At 36.8% G+C, this 22,425-nt stretch overlaps 2 protein-coding genes across 5 annotated transcripts in view; one reads left to right on the top strand and one right to left on the bottom strand.

Annotated features, from left to right (window-relative positions):
- The window catches only part of scyl2 (SCY1 like pseudokinase 2), a 20,301-nt gene extending 7,442 nt beyond the window's left edge, over window positions 1-12,859 (top strand). Inside the window, exons 4-18 of the mRNA XM_084111624.1 lie at window positions 907-1,051; window positions 1,697-1,846; window positions 1,929-2,150; window positions 3,359-3,475; window positions 3,615-3,740; window positions 4,885-5,061; window positions 5,585-5,707; window positions 5,889-6,002; window positions 6,114-6,246; window positions 7,221-7,339; window positions 7,480-7,580; window positions 7,791-7,869; window positions 7,961-8,050; window positions 8,131-8,250; window positions 10,223-12,859. Coding sequence (XP_083967750.1) covers window positions 907-1,051; window positions 1,697-1,846; window positions 1,929-2,150; window positions 3,359-3,475; window positions 3,615-3,740; window positions 4,885-5,061; window positions 5,585-5,707; window positions 5,889-6,002; window positions 6,114-6,246; window positions 7,221-7,339; window positions 7,480-7,580; window positions 7,791-7,869; window positions 7,961-8,050; window positions 8,131-8,250; window positions 10,223-10,864 — 2,458 coding nt within the window. The 3' untranslated portion in view covers window positions 10,865-12,859. The remainder of the gene's footprint in view (window positions 1-906; window positions 1,052-1,696; window positions 1,847-1,928; window positions 2,151-3,358; window positions 3,476-3,614; window positions 3,741-4,884; window positions 5,062-5,584; window positions 5,708-5,888; window positions 6,003-6,113; window positions 6,247-7,220; window positions 7,340-7,479; window positions 7,581-7,790; window positions 7,870-7,960; window positions 8,051-8,130; window positions 8,251-10,222) is intronic.
- Window positions 11,876-22,423, bottom strand: LOC311081215 (uncharacterized protein). 4 transcript variants are annotated; one of them, XM_084111634.1, is made up of 13 exons: window positions 22,141-22,423; window positions 21,344-21,393; window positions 21,144-21,195; window positions 20,814-20,937; window positions 18,384-18,534; window positions 17,361-17,481; window positions 17,142-17,241; window positions 16,306-16,411; window positions 16,085-16,190; window positions 15,801-15,879; window positions 13,994-14,057; window positions 13,651-13,771; window positions 11,876-13,568 (listed from the first exon to the last, which is right to left on the bottom strand). In XM_084111634.1, the coding sequence occupies exons 3-13, from the start codon at window positions 21,151-21,153 to the stop codon at window positions 13,507-13,509; spliced, it is 1,044 nt and encodes a 347-aa protein (XP_083967760.1). In that variant the 5' UTR covers window positions 21,154-21,195; window positions 21,344-21,393; window positions 22,141-22,423; the 3' UTR covers window positions 11,876-13,506. The 4 variants fall into 4 exon arrangements, with proteins under 4 accessions (XP_083967760.1, XP_083967759.1, XP_083967761.1 ...); XM_084111633.1 differs by having other exon boundaries at window positions 21,144-21,236; window positions 22,141-22,299; XM_084111635.1 differs by having other exon boundaries at window positions 21,144-21,236; window positions 21,344-21,390; window positions 22,141-22,297.
- Between the last annotated feature and the right edge of the window lie 2 nt (window positions 22,424-22,425).

Below are 22,425 nucleotides of genomic sequence, written 5' to 3'. Positions count from 1 at the left end.
TGTTAAATAAACCTAATGTAGGATAACCTGAACCCCTAAACCCCAGTGATGTTAAAATAACACTTCTTATGCTACAGTAAAACACTGATGTTCACTGTCTTGAAATTGTAGGGATATTTTCTTATCACAAAAAGAATGTGAAACATGTATGTGTAGGTTATATAATTTTAAAGATATTTTAAAGATAATTTAAGTTAATTTGACAGACACACTTTAAGCATTATTGTATTGCACATTGAATATTGCATTATTTAATGAGTTATCGCATATCTAATTTTTCTTCAATATCGTGCAGCCCTCTGCTTATGAAACATTTGGCTGTTTATCTCTTTTGATGTGATAAAAACACTAAATAATAATTTTAACTATGTATTGGTATGTAATTTACGGTAGTGTAAGGTGCTGGAAAAAGCTTTAAAATGGACCTGGAAAGTGCTTGAAAAGTGCTTGAATTTGACCTTGGAAAAAGTGTACGAACCCTGTACATGGATCTCTTAGATGTGAGACTCAAGCTGTAGTCCTGATGTTACGGTCAATGCAGGCAGAGATCTTCTAACAGCTTATCCTAGCTAAACACAATCCGATAAGATTCAGTGACGAGCAGTTTGTCTGTCCACACTAGATGTGACAAGGCACAGCAAAATCTTTCACAAATCACAGCCAATCAGAAGAGCCTGTGAACTGCAAGCACACTGCTGTCTCACACTCATAATGAAAAGGATAAGTACATAATCCAATGAATAAAATTAACATTATTTAAAATAACGTCAGTGAATGATAGCGACACAGAGGAACAATATTGTTGGAATCACATTCAAAATGTTTCCAAGGCTACGAACATAACCAGCGCTTTTATCTGTCTGTCATTGCTGTTCTCACTGGATGTCTTTGTCTCTTTATCTCTAGAGACTGTCTGGCGTTCTGCACAGAGCCCGTGTTTGCCAGTCTAGCCAATGTGCTCGGCCAATGGGACAATCTCCCTAGTCCTGTTCCCATAGACATCAAAGAATACAAACTCTTTGATGTAGAGACGAAATACGGCTTACTGCAGGTGAGAGTTTCTTATGCACATAAAAAAAAGTAGATACAACCTGTGCACCTGGCTTTAGAGGTTAGTGCAGCAGATTAGAAAAAAAATCGTTCACTTTGGTATAAAAGCATGAAATTTGGCACAGATACTCTCTAAGGGCCACTATTTTGGAAAAAGGCGTTGGCCACTCAAAAATTCAATATGGCGGCCATGTTGAATTTTTGGGTGGCCAACGCCTTTTTCCCAAAAAGTTTACATTTATATTTTCTGTAATCTTATGCTTATGCTATTAAAAATGCTATTTTTGCCGAATTTTTAAGTAAAAAAAAAAAACTCAAGGGACAAGATTTATGATTTATTTACAAATATATGATGTGGTAATTAGCAATATGTCAGTAGAGAGAAAGTTTTATTTTAATGGAGTAATGTAAATAATCATTCATTTTATTTTAAATAAAATAAATCTTATTTTTTATTATATTAAATATATAAATTATATTCAATATAAAATTATATCATATAAAATTAAACATTGTTTATATATATTAAATAATAGTTTTTACAATAAAAATAAATGCAGTCCACGAAATGCTACCATGCTTTTTGTTTTAGATTTGTAGCTGATGAGATATCGCTCTCTTTGTCTCTCTCTGTTTTCTCTCTCAGGTCTCAGAGGGTTTGTCGTTCCTCCACAGTGGGGTTAAGATGGTTCATGGTAACTTGTGTCCAGAGAACATCATCTTGAATAAGAGCGGAGCCTGGAAGATCATGGGCTTTGACTTCAGTATCTCCTCGAGTAACCCGTCTGACGCTGAGGTTAGGAACTGTCCCAGAGATCATTGTCTGCCTGGTTGGAACTTTGTAAGCGAATATGTGTCTGTGTGTTTCTGCCTTTTAGCCCAAGTATGGGTGTAAAGAGTGGGACCCCAATCTACCGCCTCTCTGCCTCCCGAACCCAGAATATGTCGCTCCTGAGTACATCCTGTCCGTCAGCTGTGACGTGTCCTCTGACATGTACTCACTGGGGGTGTTGATCCACGCCGTGTTTAATGAAGGCAAGGCCGTCTTTCACGTCAACAAGCAGGACATATTCAAGAGCTTCAGCCGACAACTGGACCAGGTGAGGAGCCGATAACTTCTGCACACCCGTGGAATTATCGTCCTGTTTTAAAGCATGTTACCTTCCCATTTTGTCCTAAAACAGTGTTTCACAGTAAACTAGTGCTATGGTAGTAATGTGGTATCCAAATCTAAAAAAAACAGCAGTGCCACAGCATTTTATAATATACACTACCAGTCAAAAGTTTGAGAAAAAAAATTATATATTATATGCCGTATATAATCATATGTTGCTATTAATATTTTAAATTTGACTTATTTTTTTTTATTTTTTTTATAATATTTGACAATACTACTGTTATAGGTGAACTTTAAATGATTAAAGGGGGCCTATTATGCTCATTTATATTATGCATTCATATTATGCTCAGTTCATATTTCTTATGGGGTCTACTAGAATTCATCATTTAATGTTCAAAAAACATGTTTAATGTTTAAATGGTTGCAGCAATAAACTGTTTTCACCCTTTGTGTGAATGCTCTGTTTTAGTTTCAGTTTCTTTAAAACCCGCCTTCCAAAAATCATAGTCTGTGCTGATTGGTCAGCCGGCCACAGTCTGTTGTTATTAGTCTACCTCTTAGAGCATGTTTTGGAAATGTAACGCCTATTTAAACATTCAAGCGATTTTAAACAATTTAAGTGCAAGAAGAGGCTAAAGAGAACTCAATTTGGTACTCGTGCAACTACAAATTGGTATTTAACACTTAATTATTGCATTTCTGTACCTGAATACTACTGTTAGACCTTAATTTATTTGTAACTTTGGTTTATTTTATTTATCTATGCTTGTAATTTGCATATTTGTTCTTATTTTATGACTGACTGTTCACTTGTCTTTAATAGATCGTTGCTGATCCGATCCGTGACTCAAAAACTGTAACTAGAACCGTGAGTTTTGTGATCCGTTGTACCCGTAGTGCTTACTGATATAAAGAAGAACTCCCTTTGGAGAGGACTTTGTGCTTTGTAACCTTGTAGATATTTTCATGCTCAAACAGCAACATTACACACTAAATAAAGCTGAAAATGTTACAAAAACATAATAGGACCCCTTTAAAACCACAACAGAAGAGCCACAACGTTCAACTCTTGCTATGAGAAACAAGGCATGCGAACAATAGTGTTATTGTGATGCTTCAGTTTTTATCATACCCTAATTATATAATTGTGACAATCCTAAAACATGTGCATTTCATTATCGTGTGCAGCTAAGCCATCTGAGTCCAGGAGTGTTGAGTCAGATCCCAGAGGAGGTCCGGGAACACGTGAAGATGTTGCTCAGCGTCACCTCCAACGTGCGTCCAGACGCAGATCAGATGACAAAGGTCAGTGTTTTCCCTCTTTGCTGGTTTTCTTCAACTTTCAATTTTTTTTGCTATTAAGTATCTGTACTGATTGAATCATAATACACGATTTCGTAAGACCATGACTGAGAGTGACGTTTCATTCTATGTGTGTGTTCAGATTCCTTTTTTCGATGATGTCGGAGCGATGACTCTTCAGTACTTCGACTCGCTTTTCCAGCGGGACAACTTGCAGAAGTCTCAGTTTTACAAAAGCCTCCCGAAAGTTCTGCCCAAGTTGCCCAAGGCAAGAACAAACATTTGCACAAAGACATTCAGCTAGAAAATAGCAATATAAAATCAGGGCCTTTTGAAATCTGTTTTATTTTTTCCCAAATTCCGTGTTGTCCGATTAGAATTTTTCTGGATTCCGATTTAATGGTTTAATTACATTTTAATAATTAAAAATCACGTCTGATTAATTTCACTAAATTCATTAATTGCAGTTTAATATTCATAAACACTAGTCTGATATATACATATTCTGATTTGATGAATTGTGCAGCCTAGATTTATTCATCCAAAATTGACCAAATTCTGTGGCATACTGCATTATACAGTAAATTCACTTTTTATGAATGGATTCCGTCCGCAATTTCCGCATCATGGAAATCTACAGTGGAATTCGCACTTCATTTAAGGGTGTAAAAATGGATTTGATTAGATTGTGAAAACTGGGTTTATATTTTTATTTATTTTATACTGGATGGATGGATAGATGGGTAGATAGATGGGTAGATAGATGAGGAGAGAGAGAGAGAAATAGATGGGTAGATGGAGAGATAGATGGGTAGAGAGAGAGAGAGAGAGAGGTAGAAAGAGATGGGTGGGTAGGTAGGTAGAGAGAGAGAGATGGTAGATAGATGGGTAGATAGATAGATAGATAGAGAGAGAGAGAGAGAGAGGGGGGGGGAGGGGGATAGATGGATAGATGGATGGATGGATAGGTAGATAGATGAGGAGAGAGAGAGAGAAATAGATGGGTAGATGAAGAGATAGATGGGTAGATAGAGAGATAGATGGGTAGAGAGAGAGAAAGAGAGGTAGAAAGAGATGGGTAGGTTGGTAGAGAGAGAGAGAGAGAGAGAGAGATGGGTAGATAGATAGAGAGAGAGATGGGTAGATAGATAGAGAGGGAGGGATAGATAGATAGATAGATAGATAGATAGGTAAGATAGGTGGATGGATGGATGGATGGATGGTAGATAGAGAGAGAGAGATAGATAGATGGATGGATGGATGGATGGATGGATGGTAGATAGAGAGAGATAGATAGATAGATAGATAGATAGATAGATAGATAGATAGATAGATAGATAGATAGATAGATAGATAGATAGAACAGTAAGATAACTGCTTAAGCTAACTGGCCTCTGTTTTTCTGTCCTCAGAGAGTGGTGGTATACAGAATCCTCCCGGCGCTCACGTCTGAGTTTGTGAATCCTGACATGGTTCCATTCGTCCTTCCAAACGTGCTGCTCATCGCTGAGGAATGCACTAAGGAGGAATACATCCGCCTTGTTCTCCCAGACCTCACCCCAGTTTTTAAACAGCAGGAGCCTGTACAGGTACACACACATATACATCACTGATGCCAAACTGATTTGAATTATTTCCCCCACAAGTGAGCCCTTACTCTAGTTAACCTCTTTGGCCCTGTCCTAAATGGCACACTTGATGTGCACTTGCTATGGCCGCTGCGTGCCTGTGTAATCCATTAGGTTCATGTTTGTAATTAATTTCTCTATTTCACGCTATCAGGCCAGCAACATGGTGAGTGAGGTTTGAACCTTTGTCTTTGTGGTAGTTTATTTCATCGTAATATTTGTATTATGATTAGTTCATATTTTTATTTATATTTTGGTATTCAGGTATTTTGTCTGTACTTGTTTGTTTCCACAGTTTCCACTGATCTTTTAATGTGGTTTTCATGAGTTATTTTATTTTAATTTATTTTTTTTCTTCTTTTTTTTGTATCGTTGTTGTTTGTTTGCTTGTCTTTCCCCCCAGTGTTAAATTTCATGGGATGGCTTTTAGGAATCATATTATTTCCTTGATTTTTTTTTTTTTTTTTTTTTTTCACATATCCAGATTCTGCTGATATTTCTACAAAAGATGGACCTGCTTTTGACCAAAACGCCTCCTGAAGACATCAAGAACAGTGTTCTGCCCATGGTGTACAGGGCAGTGGAGGCCCCCTCTATTCAAATACAGGTGACCACACCATAAACTTGTTTGGATGAGAACATTTATTTTTATTTTATAATTGATAAATATCAGTACCAGTCGATTGAATTTTCATTATCCGAACAATGCATTTTGATGTATCTGTGTAGATTTTGAATTTATGTATTTCAAAATCGAACATGTTTTTTTTGTTTTTTGTTCTAAACAGGAACTTTGTCTGAATATCATTCCCACGTTTGCCAATCTGATTGAGTACCCATCTATGAAAAACGCACTTATCCCTCGTATCAAATCTGCCTGTTTACAGACATCCTCGCTAGCGGTTTGTGTTCTTATGTCTCTAGTAACAAGTGAATGTTCTATATGTCAATGAAAGATTTAGGAGAGTAGCTCTAAAATGAGTATAGTTTCTCTGTTGGTTGTCCTCTTTCAGGTGAGGGTGAACTCTCTTGTGTGCCTAGGCAAGATTCTGGAATACCTGGATAAATGGTACGTCATTGATGAAATTTTACCATTCCTTCAGCAAATTCCATCCAGGGAACCAGCAGTGCTCATGGGCATTCTGGGTAATTCAACTGTTCTTTTACTCTTTTTCATCACTTTTTTGTGCCTGACTGAGGCTTTCAAGCTTCAAAAGAACATTAAAAGCATCATCATATTGTTCCTTATTTGAAATTGAATTAATAACATTAAGTTGAATAATATTATGCTATCATCTTATGCCTTAAAGGGATAGTTCACCCAAAAATTAAAATTAGCCCACGATTTACTCACCCTGAAGTCATCCTAGGTGTATATGACATTATTCTTTCAGACGAATACAATCGGAGTGATATAAAAAAATGTCCTGGCTCTTCCAAGCTTTATAATGGGAGTGAATGGGTGTATGTCTTTGGAAGTCCATTCCATGCGCATCCATTCATGATAAAAGTGTAAGAAAAATAACCATATTTAAAACTTTATCGACTAAAATAACTAGCTTCCGGCAGACGGCCGTACGCATTGATTTAGGGCAAAAGAGTAACACTTGAACTTGACGCACAACATAATGACGAAACGTAAAACTGTTTGTTTGAACCGCGAGAGGCGTCAAGGCTTACGCTACTCCTACATCCTACATCATACATCGTCAAATGTTACTCTTTTGGCGTAAGTTGACTTGCATTGGCCGTCTGCTGGAAGCTAGTTATTTTAGTCGATTTTAAATATGGATATTTTTCTTACACAAACGCAATGCTTCACTTCAGAAGGCCTTTATTAACCCCCGGAGACACGTGGAGCACTTTAATCATGAATGGATGCGCTTTGATGGACTTCCAAAGACATACACCCATTCACTCCCATTATAAAGCTTGGAAGAGCCAGGACATTTTTTTATGTAACTCCGATTGTATTCGTCTGAAAGAATAATGTCATATACACCTAGGATGACTTCAGGGTGAGTAAATCATGGGCTTATTTTCATTTTTGGGTGAACTATCTCTTTAAACAGTTATAAAAATGTATGTGCTGTTCTTTTTTTCATTTTTTTTTTTTTCAGGCATCTACAAGTGCACTTTCACCCATAAGAAACTGGGCATCCCAAAAGAGCACCTGGCTGGAAAGAGTTTACCTCATCTGGTGTCACTTAGTATTGATAACAACCTTAACCTTAACCAGGTGAGGTTCACATAAACTTAGGTGTTTTCTTGTTTACCCACCGAATATAAACTTGATTCAGTGTCACCTCAGATCATTTGTAAAGATTACGTGTACACATATACTTTTGTAAACTGTTTTCTCTCTCTGGTGTGTTTCAGTTTAACTCTTTCATGGCTGTGATCAAGGACATGTTGAGTCGCATGGAGTCGGAGCATAAGACCAAATTAGAGCAGCTGCACATCATGCAGGAGCAGCAGAGGTGTTACTTCAATTATTTCTCTATTTATTCCTTCTTAACAGGCTGTTTGATTAATAAAATAATTTTGATGTTGCAAGAAGCTTATTCTGCAGCATTTTCTGGTCAAGAACTGCCCACTTAAACAGGCAGAGGCCTTCTGATAGATGACATGACACGAGTGCAGCAAACAAACAGTTAACTTATGAGTAATGAGTATTGTGTGTTTTCCAGGAGTTTAAACATTACAAACCCATTGAACCAATCAGAGGAGACTAAAAACACACCCAGCCCTGCCACAAAAGTCAGAGATGTAAGTAAATACACCGCAAACTCACAGCTTTTAATTGTGGCCACACTGTGAAATTAACTGTAATTGGGTTTTTCTCTTTGCTTTCTGATAGATTGATGAGATCTTTGGTGGCAGTTCAGGAAGTGCAGGTGTGAATGGTAACCAGAATGGTTCCTCATCAACTGTTTCACAACCCTCACGAGTGAGTTACCCTTTATAATATTAATGGTTGTTGGCATTAGACCTGGTTGATGTACTAACTGTTGTTTGTGGTATGTTCAGGTATCTCTTACCCTGGAAGAAAAGCAGCGTTTGGCTAAAGAACAGGAACAGGCTGCCAAACTAAGAAGCCAGCAGCCACTTGCTCCACAGAGCATCAAACCAGCCACAACAACACCTCAGGTAACACATGCACTCAAGAGGGGACCATGGGAAACCTATTATCACTTTCACGCATGGAATCCATTTTTGCAGTAAAATTACCAGATTATCTTCTACAGTAAAAGGTACCTTATCTTGATATTCACACTAGCTGTTATAAACCATATTTGTCATTGTCAAGTCTTAGTTTAGTTAAAACAAGTTGTGTCTTAGTTTAGTCTTAGTAAGACTACAAGTTTAGTCTTAGAAAGACTAGCTCAGATCGAATATAGTGTTATTCATGCGTTTTATTTCTGTTTACGTTCACTTAAAGTGTTAGTTCACCCAAACATTTATTTTCCATTAATTACTCGCCCTCAAGTCGTTCCAATCTTCGGAACACAAATTAAGTTGTTTTTGATGAAATCCGAGATGTTTCTCATCCAGCCACCAACCAACCGCTTCCAGGTTCTACGTCAGAACGTCGGCTCATTATTGGCCATCTCCTGCGTCAGCTTCACACGCATGCATCGTGGTTCTCACATGAACAGCGTCAGCCAATAATGAGCCGACGTTCTGATTTAGAACCTGGAAGCGCTACATTGTGTTTACTGCGTGATCAGTGTAGCAGGCTGACATGGAGGAGAAGGGATTGTTGAAAGTCGTTATTTTTGCTTGTTTTTGCGCACACAAAAAGTTTTCTCGTTCCTTCATAACATTTAAGGTTTAACCACTGTAGTCACATGGACTATTTTAACGATGTCTTTACTAACTTTCTGGGCATTTAAAGTAAAGATTTATCTGTTCAAGTGCAAGAAGACATGAAAGAGAACTCTATTCAGTACTCGTGCGCTGTCTGAGTTCTCTTTCGAGTCTTCTTGCGCTTGAATATTTAAATTGGCAAGACTTAAAAAGACATGCACATGAAAATATTTCATGACGATGCAGCACTGGGCCAACATATTCGTCAACTGTCCCGAGCGTTGTTCAAGCCTAGCCCAGCCCATCGGGCAGTCCTTATTGTCAAGCCCTGGCCAGCCGTACACTCTGAAACTACTTATATATTTGATTATTTTCCAATAAACTCTAACCCCCGGTTTCACAGACAAGGCTTAAGCTAGTCCCAGACTAAAATGCATGTTTGAGCTGTTTTAACTGAAAGTAACTTGCACTGATAGGCTATATCATAAAATATATCAGTGCCATTGGTTTGACTCAAGATTCACACCTGTAATGTTTTTTTTTAAAGGCACAAAGCTACTTAAATATCCTAATTGAACTAAATTCTAATCCTGGCTTAATCTATGCCCTGTCTGTGGAACCAGGCCTAATGTATTGTTTTTATATAATAAATGTCCCTAAATATTGTATCTTAATATTTGATTTATGTAATGCTCCATTCTTTATTGTAAGAACACAGTACATAAACCCCTCTGAATTTTTTTTTATTGTTTTTTTTTAAATCAAAGTTTTTGATGATGTGATTCAACTTAGTGCTAGTTGTTGGTTGCTTCATGTTTTTTTTGTTTTTGTTTTTTTTTATTGAGAATTTCATGTTAAATCCGAATGAAGAAAATGAGAAGTACTTCAGGAAGCGAGGCCATCCGTCAGAAGAGAGAAAGATTTTTTTTCTTCAAACTTATCGTCGCTCCCTCAGCCGAAACACCATCACAGCATTGTTAGCAAGTTTATGTAATTTAAGACCTAGTTCAGTGGTTCCCAATCCTGGTCCGGGTACCCCCAGCACTGCACAGTTTAGATGTCTCCTTAATCAAACACATCATTAGTAAAGACTTAAAAGACCTCAGATGGGTGTCAGATAAGTGAGACAACCACTGTTGGGAACCACTGGCCAAGGTAATATAACACAAAGTATAGTGTTATAAATGTAAATTAAGAATGAAAAGTAGATTTACAATGTTAACTGTTGAAATGTGTCATCACAGTCTGTGAAAAGGGTCCATTTTGATTTGGGATGTACATGCTATAACTGAAGAATATTTTTATTGTTCAGGCAAAGGATCTGACCAGCAGTCTTCTGAACAATATGACGTCCCTGAACAACCTCGGTTTAAACTCTGGGACCAGGACGATGCCCCTGCAGGGCGGCACCATTTCCTCTACCTTCCCAGTAGCACCCACCATGGGTGGAATGGGCACCATGGGCGTCAGCAATGGCTTCAATTCACCCATGGGATTCCAGACGGGAGGTATGGTGATGGCCATGAGACCCGCCACTCCTGGCCTCTATGGAGGGATGGCCACCACTACCAGTGCTCCAAATTTCAGTGCCCTCACCCAAAACCAGAACCAAAATCAAACCGGCAAACCCCCTGACATGTCCGCCCTAGACTCCCTCTTCGCTTCTAATAAACCCAAAGTCAGCCTGAACCAAATGGCCCCTAAACCGGCCCAAGGAACCACTGCACCTTCTCCGTGGCTCAATCAGTTTGGTACAGGCCAGCCTTCCCAGACTGCACCCATACAGGCACCTCCAATGGGGATGACGGGAGTTCAAGGTGGTTTTGGAATGCAAGCAAACCCATTCTTCAACCCCCAGAACTTCTCGCAACCCGTGGCTTCTTCCACAATGAACCCTGGCATGATAAAACAAAGTGCTTCAGTCAACAACGATTTTAAGGACCTCTTCGGATAAAACATTTGCCTTTCGTTCACATTCCCTGTTATGTGGGAATCGAAAGCGAAACAACATCAGCAGCGAAGATGACAGTCAAAATTTAGTTGGACGGTTGGACATGGTATCCTTGAAAGATGATTTTGTTTTGGTTTTTGTCTTTTTTGGGGGGATCTTATCATGGTGCGACTCATGTGGACTTGTGTGAATCAAAAGCAGACTGCACCAAACAAACTGTCACATTTCTACTGAAAGCTTGGGCTCTTCTACCGAAAGCTGCTTCAGTTGGTGGATGCCTTGCATTTAGTGTATCGTTTGGCTTAAAACGCGCCCCAGAAGAAAGATTCACATACAAAAGGGTTAACAAATTTGGCGTTACAAACTCAAGCATTTTTGTTTTCTTTTCCTTTTTGCTACTCGCGTTCACTGCTCGCCTGATTGAGCTGACTTCCTCTACCACAACAAACGTCATCGATGGCCACAGAAATTGCTGTTGTTGTCTCCCAAAAGGAAGTCTCTCGGTTGTGTTCTCCCTTGTCTGAGATATGCGATAGATAAGTAAAGAAATAAGTACAGTGCATATTGGTACCTGAATGAGTCTTTTTATAATGTGTTATTTGTGTATATACTGTATCTGGTGATTATTGTTTGAGTTTTATACTGATAAATGATCCACTGAGGTGAAATTTATTAAAGGAAGTACACTTTATTCATACTATAGGTGCACTTAATGTAATAGAGCTAAAAAAAAAAGAAAAAACCTGTAGGGTTTAAGATATTTTTGGGATATTGTCAGTACTTTTAAAGTGAGTTTGTGCTTCACTGTATATGGCTTCGTTCATGAAACACTAGCAGAGTGAATTTCTGTAAATTCTGTCAATCTTGGGTGAATCTCATGAAAAAGGGTCATATTTCATCCCAAAATCCAAAGACAAAATTACAAGGAAAACATGTTACTGTAATAATAAGGACTTTTTTTTGTAAGTCAGTGTATTATTAAATTCAGTACACTACTTACAACAATACTTCATATTTACTTTACAATTTCCATTGTATTTTATTGTAATGAGAGAATGTACATTTATTTTTTTGCATTACAGTAAAGAGAATAAAAAAAAAACATTTACAATACAGAGATGTTTTTTTTATGGTATTGAGAATTAGTTTTTTTGCATTGCATTGCATAATGAGAATTGGTGGAAAATATGCTCAATTCTCAAGTAAATTTCACAATGCAACAGGTTAGAAATAGGCTTCTTTATTTAAAAATATATATCATTTGCGCATTTTGGGATGAAATATGCATTTCCTGTAGTTCTTGGGAAAATCACTGTTATAATTGTAGCATTAAATTGAGTGCAACAACTTGTAACATAGAAATGTGTGTTTCATGAATGAAGCCCGATGCGTTTGTTTCCCTTTCAGTTCTCTGCTGTTACTCACTGCCCTGTGTTAAATCGTCCGTGTTATCCTGTAATGTTGTGTTTTTTGGGGGCGTTACATTTAGCTACATTTTTGTTTGTCTGTTATTGTTATATGGGCAGTTTCCTGCTGTGGGAAGAGACCAACTCAATTCCATATCATGTTATTCCATATCATGACCAAACAAGCAAATCACCAAAATGTGTATTATTTCTGGAAAAGAACATGAATGAAGTGTACAGTATATAGAGGTGAACTGCCACCACTTAAGAGTTTTTTTTTTTTTTTTTTTTTTAATACTGATGAATCACTTTCCTGAGGAGAATATTTAATATCCAGACAGGTTTTATTAAAAGGGAATGCTTTTCCTGGTCTTATGAATGAGAGGCCTTATGTTGAGAATTGTGCAATAGCGGGTCTGTGATGGAGATTGTGAAAATAACTTTCTGTATGAGTGTTTCACTACATGCAGTTTTCAAATAGTCTAAATTAATGTAGATAAAACATCTGGGTTGTTTTAATTTAAAAATGTGAACTGGATTGTTGGAAAGATGGTGATTTTGGAATCAAATAAATTGATTATTTAAAGGGTAATACCTTTACACTTCCTAAGTGATTTATTTGTTTTATTTTTTAAGTATTGAAACAATAGTGTACAAATTGATTTCCTTAAACAAGTAGAAGAAATAGAAAATTATTTTATGGATAAAAAATGTTTATCAGTAACAAACCAACAACAGGTTTTACTGAGTGGTAAGAGAATTTAGACAGACATTACAAATGTTTATCGGTGGATCTCATGAAATTTGTTTAGAAAAGTGCATATTTCACCCTAAAAGCTTAATTTTTATAAGGAAATTAAGCTTATTTTGTGAACCAAATTTTTTTTCCATGACAATTAAGCACATTTCAGTAAAGAGGAAAAATATGATACAAAATATCTTATATTATCCTTAATCCATAGTTGTATTTTAAAAAAAAACATGAAAGCTGAAAGCAATCATAAGCTATTATACATGCAATCTTCTAATCACAGTACAGGCATTGAAAAAAACGTTTAAGAATAAAAACAGAAATTAGTTCAAGAACATGATTACCATGATAACTTATTTTGTGGCAGTTAATAAAACAATATAGACACAGGTTTGCATGGACAAACTGAACATTGCATAAACAGGAGTCCTGAGTTCACATATAGCTAAAAGTAAATGAAGTAAACGTAAGAATAGGCAAGTGAGGTCTTATTGCTGAAGGCGGCGTACAGGTCTCCTGGTGTTAGTGGACTGGTTGGTCTGGGTCATGTCTGCAACAAAACACAAGTGATTTGATTAAACAATATTTGTACTAAATAACACGTATTTCTTTTGGTTTGTGCATGAACGCACCTGAGAAGTCCAGCTCATAGCTAAACCTGCCCGCCCTGAAACTCATTGTCCCTGTGGCGTCCTGCTGGTACTGGGCTTCGATATCTTGACTTGACACACTGCAATGTCCCCGAGAGCCGCCCTACACATCCACAAAGTCCAAGTTTATGACGCAGAACAGAAGGTTTGACTGTTTTAGTGTTGTGCAAGAACACAGGTCAAATGTTTTAGAAAGCAGACAGCATGATGGCCACCAAACAATCACTCATTATAGATCACTTAAGAGTGCACTTGTAGCAACTTCTGCAACTATCGTTTCATAAAATGTAAAAAAAGAAGAAGAAAAAAAGGAAGATTTATTTACTTTACTAAAATCTTTCCAATTGCCATCCATGTCTTTGAACTGCCAGCGAGCTTGTGACAATGTGCTGTGATAGGAGAACAAACATTAGAACAAAAGTATTCTTTTCTTTCTTTCTTTTATTTATATAGCACACATAATACAACAGGCGTTGCCCAAGGTGCTTCACAAACAGTAGAATAAAACACTTAATTAAAAATGACATACAAACAAGCAATGGAATGTAAACATAAGACAGGAGACAGCTACATACTGTATTACTTTCACACAAAGGGCCAAGCCACTTCAGACTGACCCCCATGCTACATCTAATAAGTAGGTTTTTAACAACGACTTTGCTGATCTGACAGAGTGCGGGAGGTTATTCCACAGTATAGGACCGACTCGAGAAAACGCTCTGTCACCTTTACGTTTAAATACACGTTAATTAATTAATTACGTTTGTATACAGACAACAACTCAGAAAGGTATGGTGGTGCCAAATTATGTAGTGCTTTAAAAACCAGAACAATGATCTTGTAATGCACTCTATTCTCGACTGGCAGCCAATTTAAGGATCTCAATAGAGGTGTAACATGATCCGTTCTCTTCACTGACTTAATCAATCTGGCTGCAGCATTTTGTATGTTTTGCAAGCATGCCAGAGCTTTTTTATCAATCCCAGCATACAGTGAATTACAATAATCCATTCTAGAGAAAACGACCGCAGAAATAGCTCTCTCAAAATCCGCTGGAGATAAAAATGGTTTGGTTTTTGCTAAGAGCTTTAAGTGAAAAAAACTAGATTTAACCACAGAATTTATTTGTTTATCCATTTTTAGCTCAGAGTCCAAGATAAAACCAAGGCTTTTAACCTTAACTGCCAGGGGGGGTATCTTTTAGTCGCTCGGACACTAAGTGGGAATTGGGGCCAAAAACTATAACCTCAGTTTTCTCTTCATTTAGTTTTAAAAAATTAGCTGCCAACCAGTCTTTCACCTCCTGAATACAAGCTAATAGGTTACCGAAAGTATTACTATTTGACTGTTTTACCGAAAAATAAATCTGTACGTCATCCGCGTAGCAGTGAAAATACAATTATTTATTGTAATGCATACATAAACAGTCAATTTGAGACTTTCTTAAAGGAATAGGAACAGTTGATGGACCCCATTGACTTCCATAGTCAAAAAGTAATGCTATGGAAGTCAATGTCAAGTCAATTGTCAAAGTCAACATCAACAGTTAGGTTATTGACATTTTTCATAATGTCTTTTGTGTTCAGCAGAAGAAAGAAATTCATACATGTTTGAAACAACTTGAGGGTGAGTAAATGATGACAGAATTTTCATTTTGAAGTGAACTAATCCTTTAACAATGGCACTTATTTCCGCCATGGAATAAAGATATAAAAAAAGATAATTTCAACTTTTTATCTCACAAGTCTAACTTTTCTTCACACACTTCTGACTTTTTTCTCAGAATTGCGTGATTTAAACTCACAATTGCGAGTTATAAAGTCAGAATTGTGTGATATAAAGTCACAATAGCAAGTTATATAGTCACAATTGCGAGTTATAAAGTCAGAATTGTGTGATATAAAGTCACAATAGCAAGTTATATAGTCACAATTGTGAGTTATAAAGTCAGAATTACGAGATATAAAGCCATGAGAAAAAAACATCCGAATTGTGCGAAGTCAGAAAGCTGCTGTTATCTTTTAAATTGTTTTATTCCATGGCGGAAACAAGCTTCCATATTTATTATATTTTTATTCCATGGCAGATATTAGCTTCCATATAAATGTCTCCTTTTATTAATAGATTCATACCTGTTTGTTTGCTGGATTCCACCAGTGATTCTCCGGACAGCTCTTTTTGTGCCATATTTATTGTTCACTTGATACATTCCTGTAGACATGAAGATAAAGACATAAAGATGAGTAATCAATATGTTTGCATTCCTTTTCAAACACGGTTAAAGCTTTGACATCAAGTTTTAAAACTTTAACACGTTTCTCTTAGCAGACATTCTCTATAGGTAGGCCTCTGCTTTTCCCTCATGTTAGCTGTACACTACAGACTTCTGTATATAAAGATTTTTAATGTATCTTACCCCCAAAGTAAAGAGAGTAAGAGAATCGTCTTGATGTGAATGAAACTTGGCACTGAGGGTTGAGTTGATACAACCTCTCGATTTCTGCACTATCCAATGAACATCCCTGTAGAAAAAGTCCATTGAACTGTTAGATTAAAGTAAACATATCACTTTAACCCCCAATTTTTCAGCTGAAGGAATAAGTGGATTTGGAAGTAATAACAGTGTTTAGAACTCACTGGTTTTTGGTACTCAGTCCAAATACCCTCATCACCCATAAACTCCCAGATGTACCGAGAAGAAGAATTTGTTGGGTTTGCCAAGGGAGATGCCAGAATTTGCGAACTGCATGTGATAAAAGAAAATCAAATGGTTTGTCTACAAATACAATTTTAAATATATTGGGAACTCTTCATGAAAAATTAGCAGAAGGAATTTCTCTATAAATAGGTTGTAAATAAAGGTATGAATGATTTTACAAGCAATGTATACATACATTCGTATGTTGGCTTCCTGTACAATGTAAATACGGTGTTGCTATAAGAATTTGTAAAACCATTCTTACATAAATGTCTGATTTAGTTTACGTAAGAACTATTTTATGAACAATTTTATAAATTCGTAGGTTGGGTTTGTGAAGAGTATGTGATGCTATAAGAATTCATAAAATAGTTTTTACATAAATTTTGCATTTCATTTTCAAAAGAATGATTTTAAGAAAAGAAAAAAATTAGGTTGACTTTCAAGTTGAATTTGTGAAAATATTCTAACATGAATTTCGCATTCAATTTACATGAGAATGTTTTTACGAATAATTTATACATAAATTTGTTGGGTGACTTCCTGAAGAGTGTAAACAGTGGCACTACCAAAATTAGTACAATCGTTTTTGCATAAATGTCGCTTTCAATTTACATACGATTTTCATGTACAATAATAGTTCAAAAAAAGAGTTTAAAGATATAAGACTTTGTAAAACCATATTGCCTTCAATGCAACAATCTACATATGGATTTACACAGTAATTCTTTCTGCTTTTTCATGAACCAGAGGCAATAATACCGGAAAGTAATACCTGTTTTGATTACTGCTGTTGCACGTTACTATTGCATTGAATTTTGGTCGCCGTCTTACTTTTCTGGACATGTTTGTGGATAGATTTGTTTGAGTCATGGCTACAACATTCCAAAAAAAGAACCATGAAAATAAGTTAGTGGCTTCAAATTTCAATTTTTTGAGAAAGAAACTTTTGTTTCACAGCCATGAAGGTAATCGGTCTCATTTGTCCAATTACCAGTGAAGTCCACGTTGTAAGTCATGCTTCCCGCAGTAAACTGGACTGAGCCACTTGGGTTGCTGTTGTACTGCTGCTCTATAAAGTCGCTTCCAATTGAGGATGCACTCCCACCGAAACCCTGCAGAAATCAGAGAGGAAACAAAATAAAGGCTGATCAACAGACTTAGTGTGCTACATAATGTCTAGCAGGACTGCCAACTTTTGAGTTTAGCTTTCTAATCGAATTTCATTATTCGATTAATGAGCCTGCGATTCAATTTCGATGTCGATTCAATATATATTCATTTGGGTATACATGTACATTTTTCTCAAAGGAAAAAAAAAATCTAATGCTGTAAACTAAACAGGGAAACCTGTCAGCTTGTACATTATTATTAAAGGTTAATTAATAACTGATTTGTATACAATTGCATGACACCGTTTTTATAATAATAACATTATATTTAACGTAAATATCTAATGGTATTAGAGTAAAAATATAATGAATATGTAATATTCAAATGGTTACGATTTTCGTGTACAATAATAGTTTACAAAACAGAGTGGTTACAATGTTACGATATAAGACTTTGTAAAACCATATTGCCTTCAATGCAACAATTTGGGCTTTTTTTGCAAAATACATTTTTCTTGTACATTTTTCATCCATACAGTTTATGGTGTATAACTTTTCTGAGATAAATATTATGTAAGCTGACACATTGTTTACATGCTGTTTTATCCGTAGTTGAAACTTTAGATATGAGACATTTCATTAAGTACTGCTTCCTTCAACATACCCTCTGATGTTAATTCATGTTTATTTTGTACAGTAACTAGTAGTAAAGAGGAAGAGATGATCGTTCAATTGCACTACCGCTTTGCTTGAACTGAGGCACAAAATTTGAAGGCTGAGACTTGTTTCATATCGAAAATAACCTGTTCTGTCTTGTCTATCAGCACATTGTCGCATGTTTTTTCACTCCGTGAGAATATGGATGTGTGGCGTAATGAATATAAGATATCTCTAGAACCACTTACCTGAGATCCATATTCACACCAGCGATGGTTATCTTTGTAGTACCAGCCTACTTCTTGTTTCTGGTTAGGGGACAGCAGTGTATTGCGCCGTATACTAAGGTTACGAAGAGGTCCACTGACTGTCATTTCGTCAAAGTCAATATTGACGGCCCTGTGCAATGAATGGGAAAGGCTTAAATTAATATTTAAAGGGTATTATTTAATTCACCCAAAAATGAAAATTCTGTCATTAATTACTCACCCTCATGTCGTTCCAAACCTGTAAGACTTTCGTTCATCTTCGGAACACAAATGAAAATCTATTTAATAAAATCTCAGAGCTTTCTGGCCCTCCATAGAAAGGTATGCAACTACTACTTTGACGCTTCAAAAAGTTCATAAAGAGATCGTAAAACTAATCCATATGAATTTGAGAGGTTTAGTCCAAATTTTCTGAAGAGACATGATCGCTTTATATGATGAACAGATTAAATTTAGGCTTTTATTTACATATTAACCTTGATCAGCGGACATAAACAGAAACTCAATTGAACCTGCTTGACACGCAAGAACTTGCTGAAGCTCAAACGTGCTGCGTAACACAAGAATTAACCTCACTGGTTCTTGAGGAAGCTCAAACGTGCTGCGTAACACGAGAATGAACCTCATTGGTTCTTGAGGAAGCTCAAACGTGATGCGTAACACGAGAATGAACCTCATTGGTTCTTGAGGAAGCTCAAACGTGCTGCGTAACACGAGAATGAACCTCATTGGTTCTTGTGGAAGCTCAAACGTGATGCGTAACACGAGAATGAACCTCATTGGTTCTTGAGGAAGCTCAAACGTGCTGCGTAACACGAGAATGAACCTCATTGGTTCTTGTGGAAGCTCAAACGTGCTGCGTAACACGAGAATGAACCTCATTGGTTCTTGAGGAAGCTCAAACGTGCTGCGTAACACGAGAATGAACCTCATTGGTTCTTGAGGAAGCTCAAACGTGCTGCGTAACACGAGAATGAACTTCATTGGTTCTTGCTGAAGCTCAAACGTGCTGCGTAACACGAGAATGAACTTCACTGGTTCTTGCTGAAGCTCAAACGTGCTGCGTAACACGAGAATGAACTTCACTGGTTCTTGTGGAAGCTCAAACATGCTGCGTAACACGAGAATTAACCTCATTGGTTCTTGAGGAAGCTCAAACGTGCTGCGTAACACGAGAATGACCTCATTGGTTCTTGAGGAAGCTCAAACGTGCTGCGTAACACGAGAATGAACTTCACTGGTTCTTGAGGAAGCTCAAACGTGATGCGTAACACGAGAATTAACCTCATTGGTTCTTGAGGAAGCTCAAACGTGCTGCGTAACACGAGAATGAACCTCATTGGTTCTTGAGGAAGCTCAAACGTGCTGCGTAACACGAGAATGAACCTCATTGGTTCTTGCTGAAGCTCAAACGTGCTGCGTAACACGAGAATGAACCTCATTGGTTCTTGAGGAAGCTCAAACGTGCTGCGTAACACGAGAATGACATCATTGGTTCTTGAGGAAGCTCAAACGTGCTGCGTAACACGAGAATTAACCTCATTGGTTCTTGAGGAAGCTCAAACGTGCTGCGTAAAACGAGAATGACCTCATTGGTTCTTGCTGAAGCTCAAACGTGCTGCGTAACACGAGAATGAACCTCATTGGTTCTTGCTGAAGCTCAAACGTGCTGCGTAACACGAGAATGACCTCATTGGTTCTTGCTGAAGCTCAAACGTGCTGCGTAACACGAGAATGAACCTCATTGGTTCTTGCTGAAGCTCAAACGTGCTGCGTAACACGAGAATGAACCTCATTGGTTCTTGAGGAAGCTTAAAAGTGTTGCGTAACACGAGAATGACCTCATTGGTTCTTGAGGAAGCTCAAGCGTGATGCGTAACACGAGAATGAACCTCATTGGTTCTTGAGGAAGCTTAAAAGTGATGCGTAACATGAGAATGAACCTCATTGGTTCAAACGTGCTGCGTAAAACACAAATAAACCACATTGGTTCTTGCAGAAGCTCAAATGCACTGCGTAACACGAGAATGAACCTCATTGGTTCTTGAAGAAGCTCAAACGCACTGCGTAACACACTAGAATGATAAATGGTAGTTGCGTAGCTGTCTATAGAAGGACAGAAATCCCTCAGATTTCATCAAAAAGATCTGCATATGTGTTACGAAGATGAAAGAAAGTATTGCGGGTTTGGAACGACATTAGGGTGAGTAATTAATGACAGGATTTTCATTTTTGGGAGAACTATCCCTTTAATCCTTTACATAATGTATTAATAAAAATACGTTAATATATGACTGGTAGTGTATAATAATAATAATAATAATACATGCAAACAAACAAAATCAGTGAATGTAAAGACAAAATTATACTGATAAAATGATCTCTACAATGAATTTAAGACCAACTAACCCTATGTTGAAGTAGATGGTGATCCCATTCGCCCCTGGCTGACAGTAATGGGCCTCAATGACAAAATCATTAGCGATAGAAGCCCACTCCGTTCCACTGAACAGCTGCCACTCAAAGTGGTTACCTGAGGATTTGAATGAATGGATGACTGAATGAATGAATAAATGAATGCATGCACTGAAAAAATAAACAATCACTCAATCACTCAATATGGAAATGTGCATTTCTCATTAAGTTATTATCCTAATAAAGAAATGATTTAGTCAGATATTCTTATATTTGCTGCAAAACAGAAACCAAAAAAAGGAAAGATAAATAAGCCAACATTACCTGTCGCCATGTTGTTAGATAATGCTGCTGTGTCTTCCTGAATAACGATAGCCTAGAGATTGCAATTTAACCATTTATACTTCTTTTTTTTTTCTGTTAAATACAAATGTCAACGCAATGTGTAAAAATACTGTATCAAACAGAATCCATCTACAATCACATGATTCAAAAAGGTAAATCAGAATAATTGTGTCACCTACCTAAATCATAATAGCTGACATCCTCTTTAGCTCCTTTTCTCTTCACACTACTAAACAAATAGATAGAGACAAGGCTATTCAGTAGAACATTTTATGAAACGTGTTTGAAGTAGGCCTACACTAAGCAAGATTTTGAAACTGCATACAGATAATGTGTTTTAAATAGGCCTATTAGTAAACCACACAGTTCTATCTCAAAAGCAACATTTATTTATTTAAAATATGTTAGAAAGGTAACAGAGTTGACTGACTTGTTTAAATGGCCTTTGGATTCAAGATCATGAAACTATGTGCTTCATAGAAAGACAATGTAATGCTGATATTTCGACATAGGCTACATATTCACCTTTTAATTATCAGTTATTAGATACAAAATCGCTGGTTGACATTTCAAGATCGCTTAACGTCGCACAAAACACAAGATATGAAAACCTCGTGAATGTTTGATTGTCGTTTTCACGTTACACTTATGGAATATTTCATTAAAAATAAGAATATTGTGGGAAAATGATTAACGCAAAACCTATGGGCTCCACTTTTTAAATAGGCTACGTCATAAAAATGCACTATTTTTTAATAATGCACGTTAATCTAAAAATGTAAACACAGAGAGAATACAAATATAGGCTACAATAAAATGCAGATGTACATGAGGGACACAAATGTTTCCTGTTTTGATGAATAACCCACAATTTACAACAATTTAATCAGATCTGCGATCGAAGATCCTCTCGGAGATGTTGTTAAAAAAGGTCATGAAATTATTAGTTTTAAGTACTTTAAGGGTTAGTACTCACCAAATATACTTCCTAGACACCGCTATAGCGTCGGTAGCATATTTAAAATCTAAAAACGCATTTGTCAAGTAAACATACAGTCGAATGTTTTAGCATTTAAACTACTCCACAGCAGAATCACTGACCCAGTTTCGGTTTCTTTTCTGGCTTGTGTGAACAAACAGTTTGAGATTTGAGGGTGTTTACTGGCTGTATTTACATATCTTCCACTGCTTAAAACGACTTTACGACGACGATTACGACCTGTTGTATGTATGTCTATAGTTGTATGTAGGCTATAGCCTA

The sequence above is a fragment of the Abramis brama genome (genome assembly GCF_963993115.1).
Source record: "Abramis brama genome assembly, chromosome: 4".
In the NCBI taxonomy this organism is placed as follows: Eukaryota; Metazoa; Chordata; class Actinopteri; order Cypriniformes; family Leuciscidae; genus Abramis; species Abramis brama.
This window is presented reverse-complemented; position numbering and strand designations above follow the sequence as displayed.

Coding starts and splice junctions, on each gene's coding strand:
- LOC311081215 (XM_084111634.1), bottom strand. Junction 17,242..17,360: donor TTACAACGTGGACTTCACTG/GTAATTGGACAA, acceptor GGAATGTTGTAG/CCATGACTCAAACAAATCTA. Junction 13,569..13,650: donor CTATGAGCTGGACTTCTCAG/GTGCGTTCATGC, acceptor GTTTTGTTGCAG/ACATGACCCAGACCAACCAG.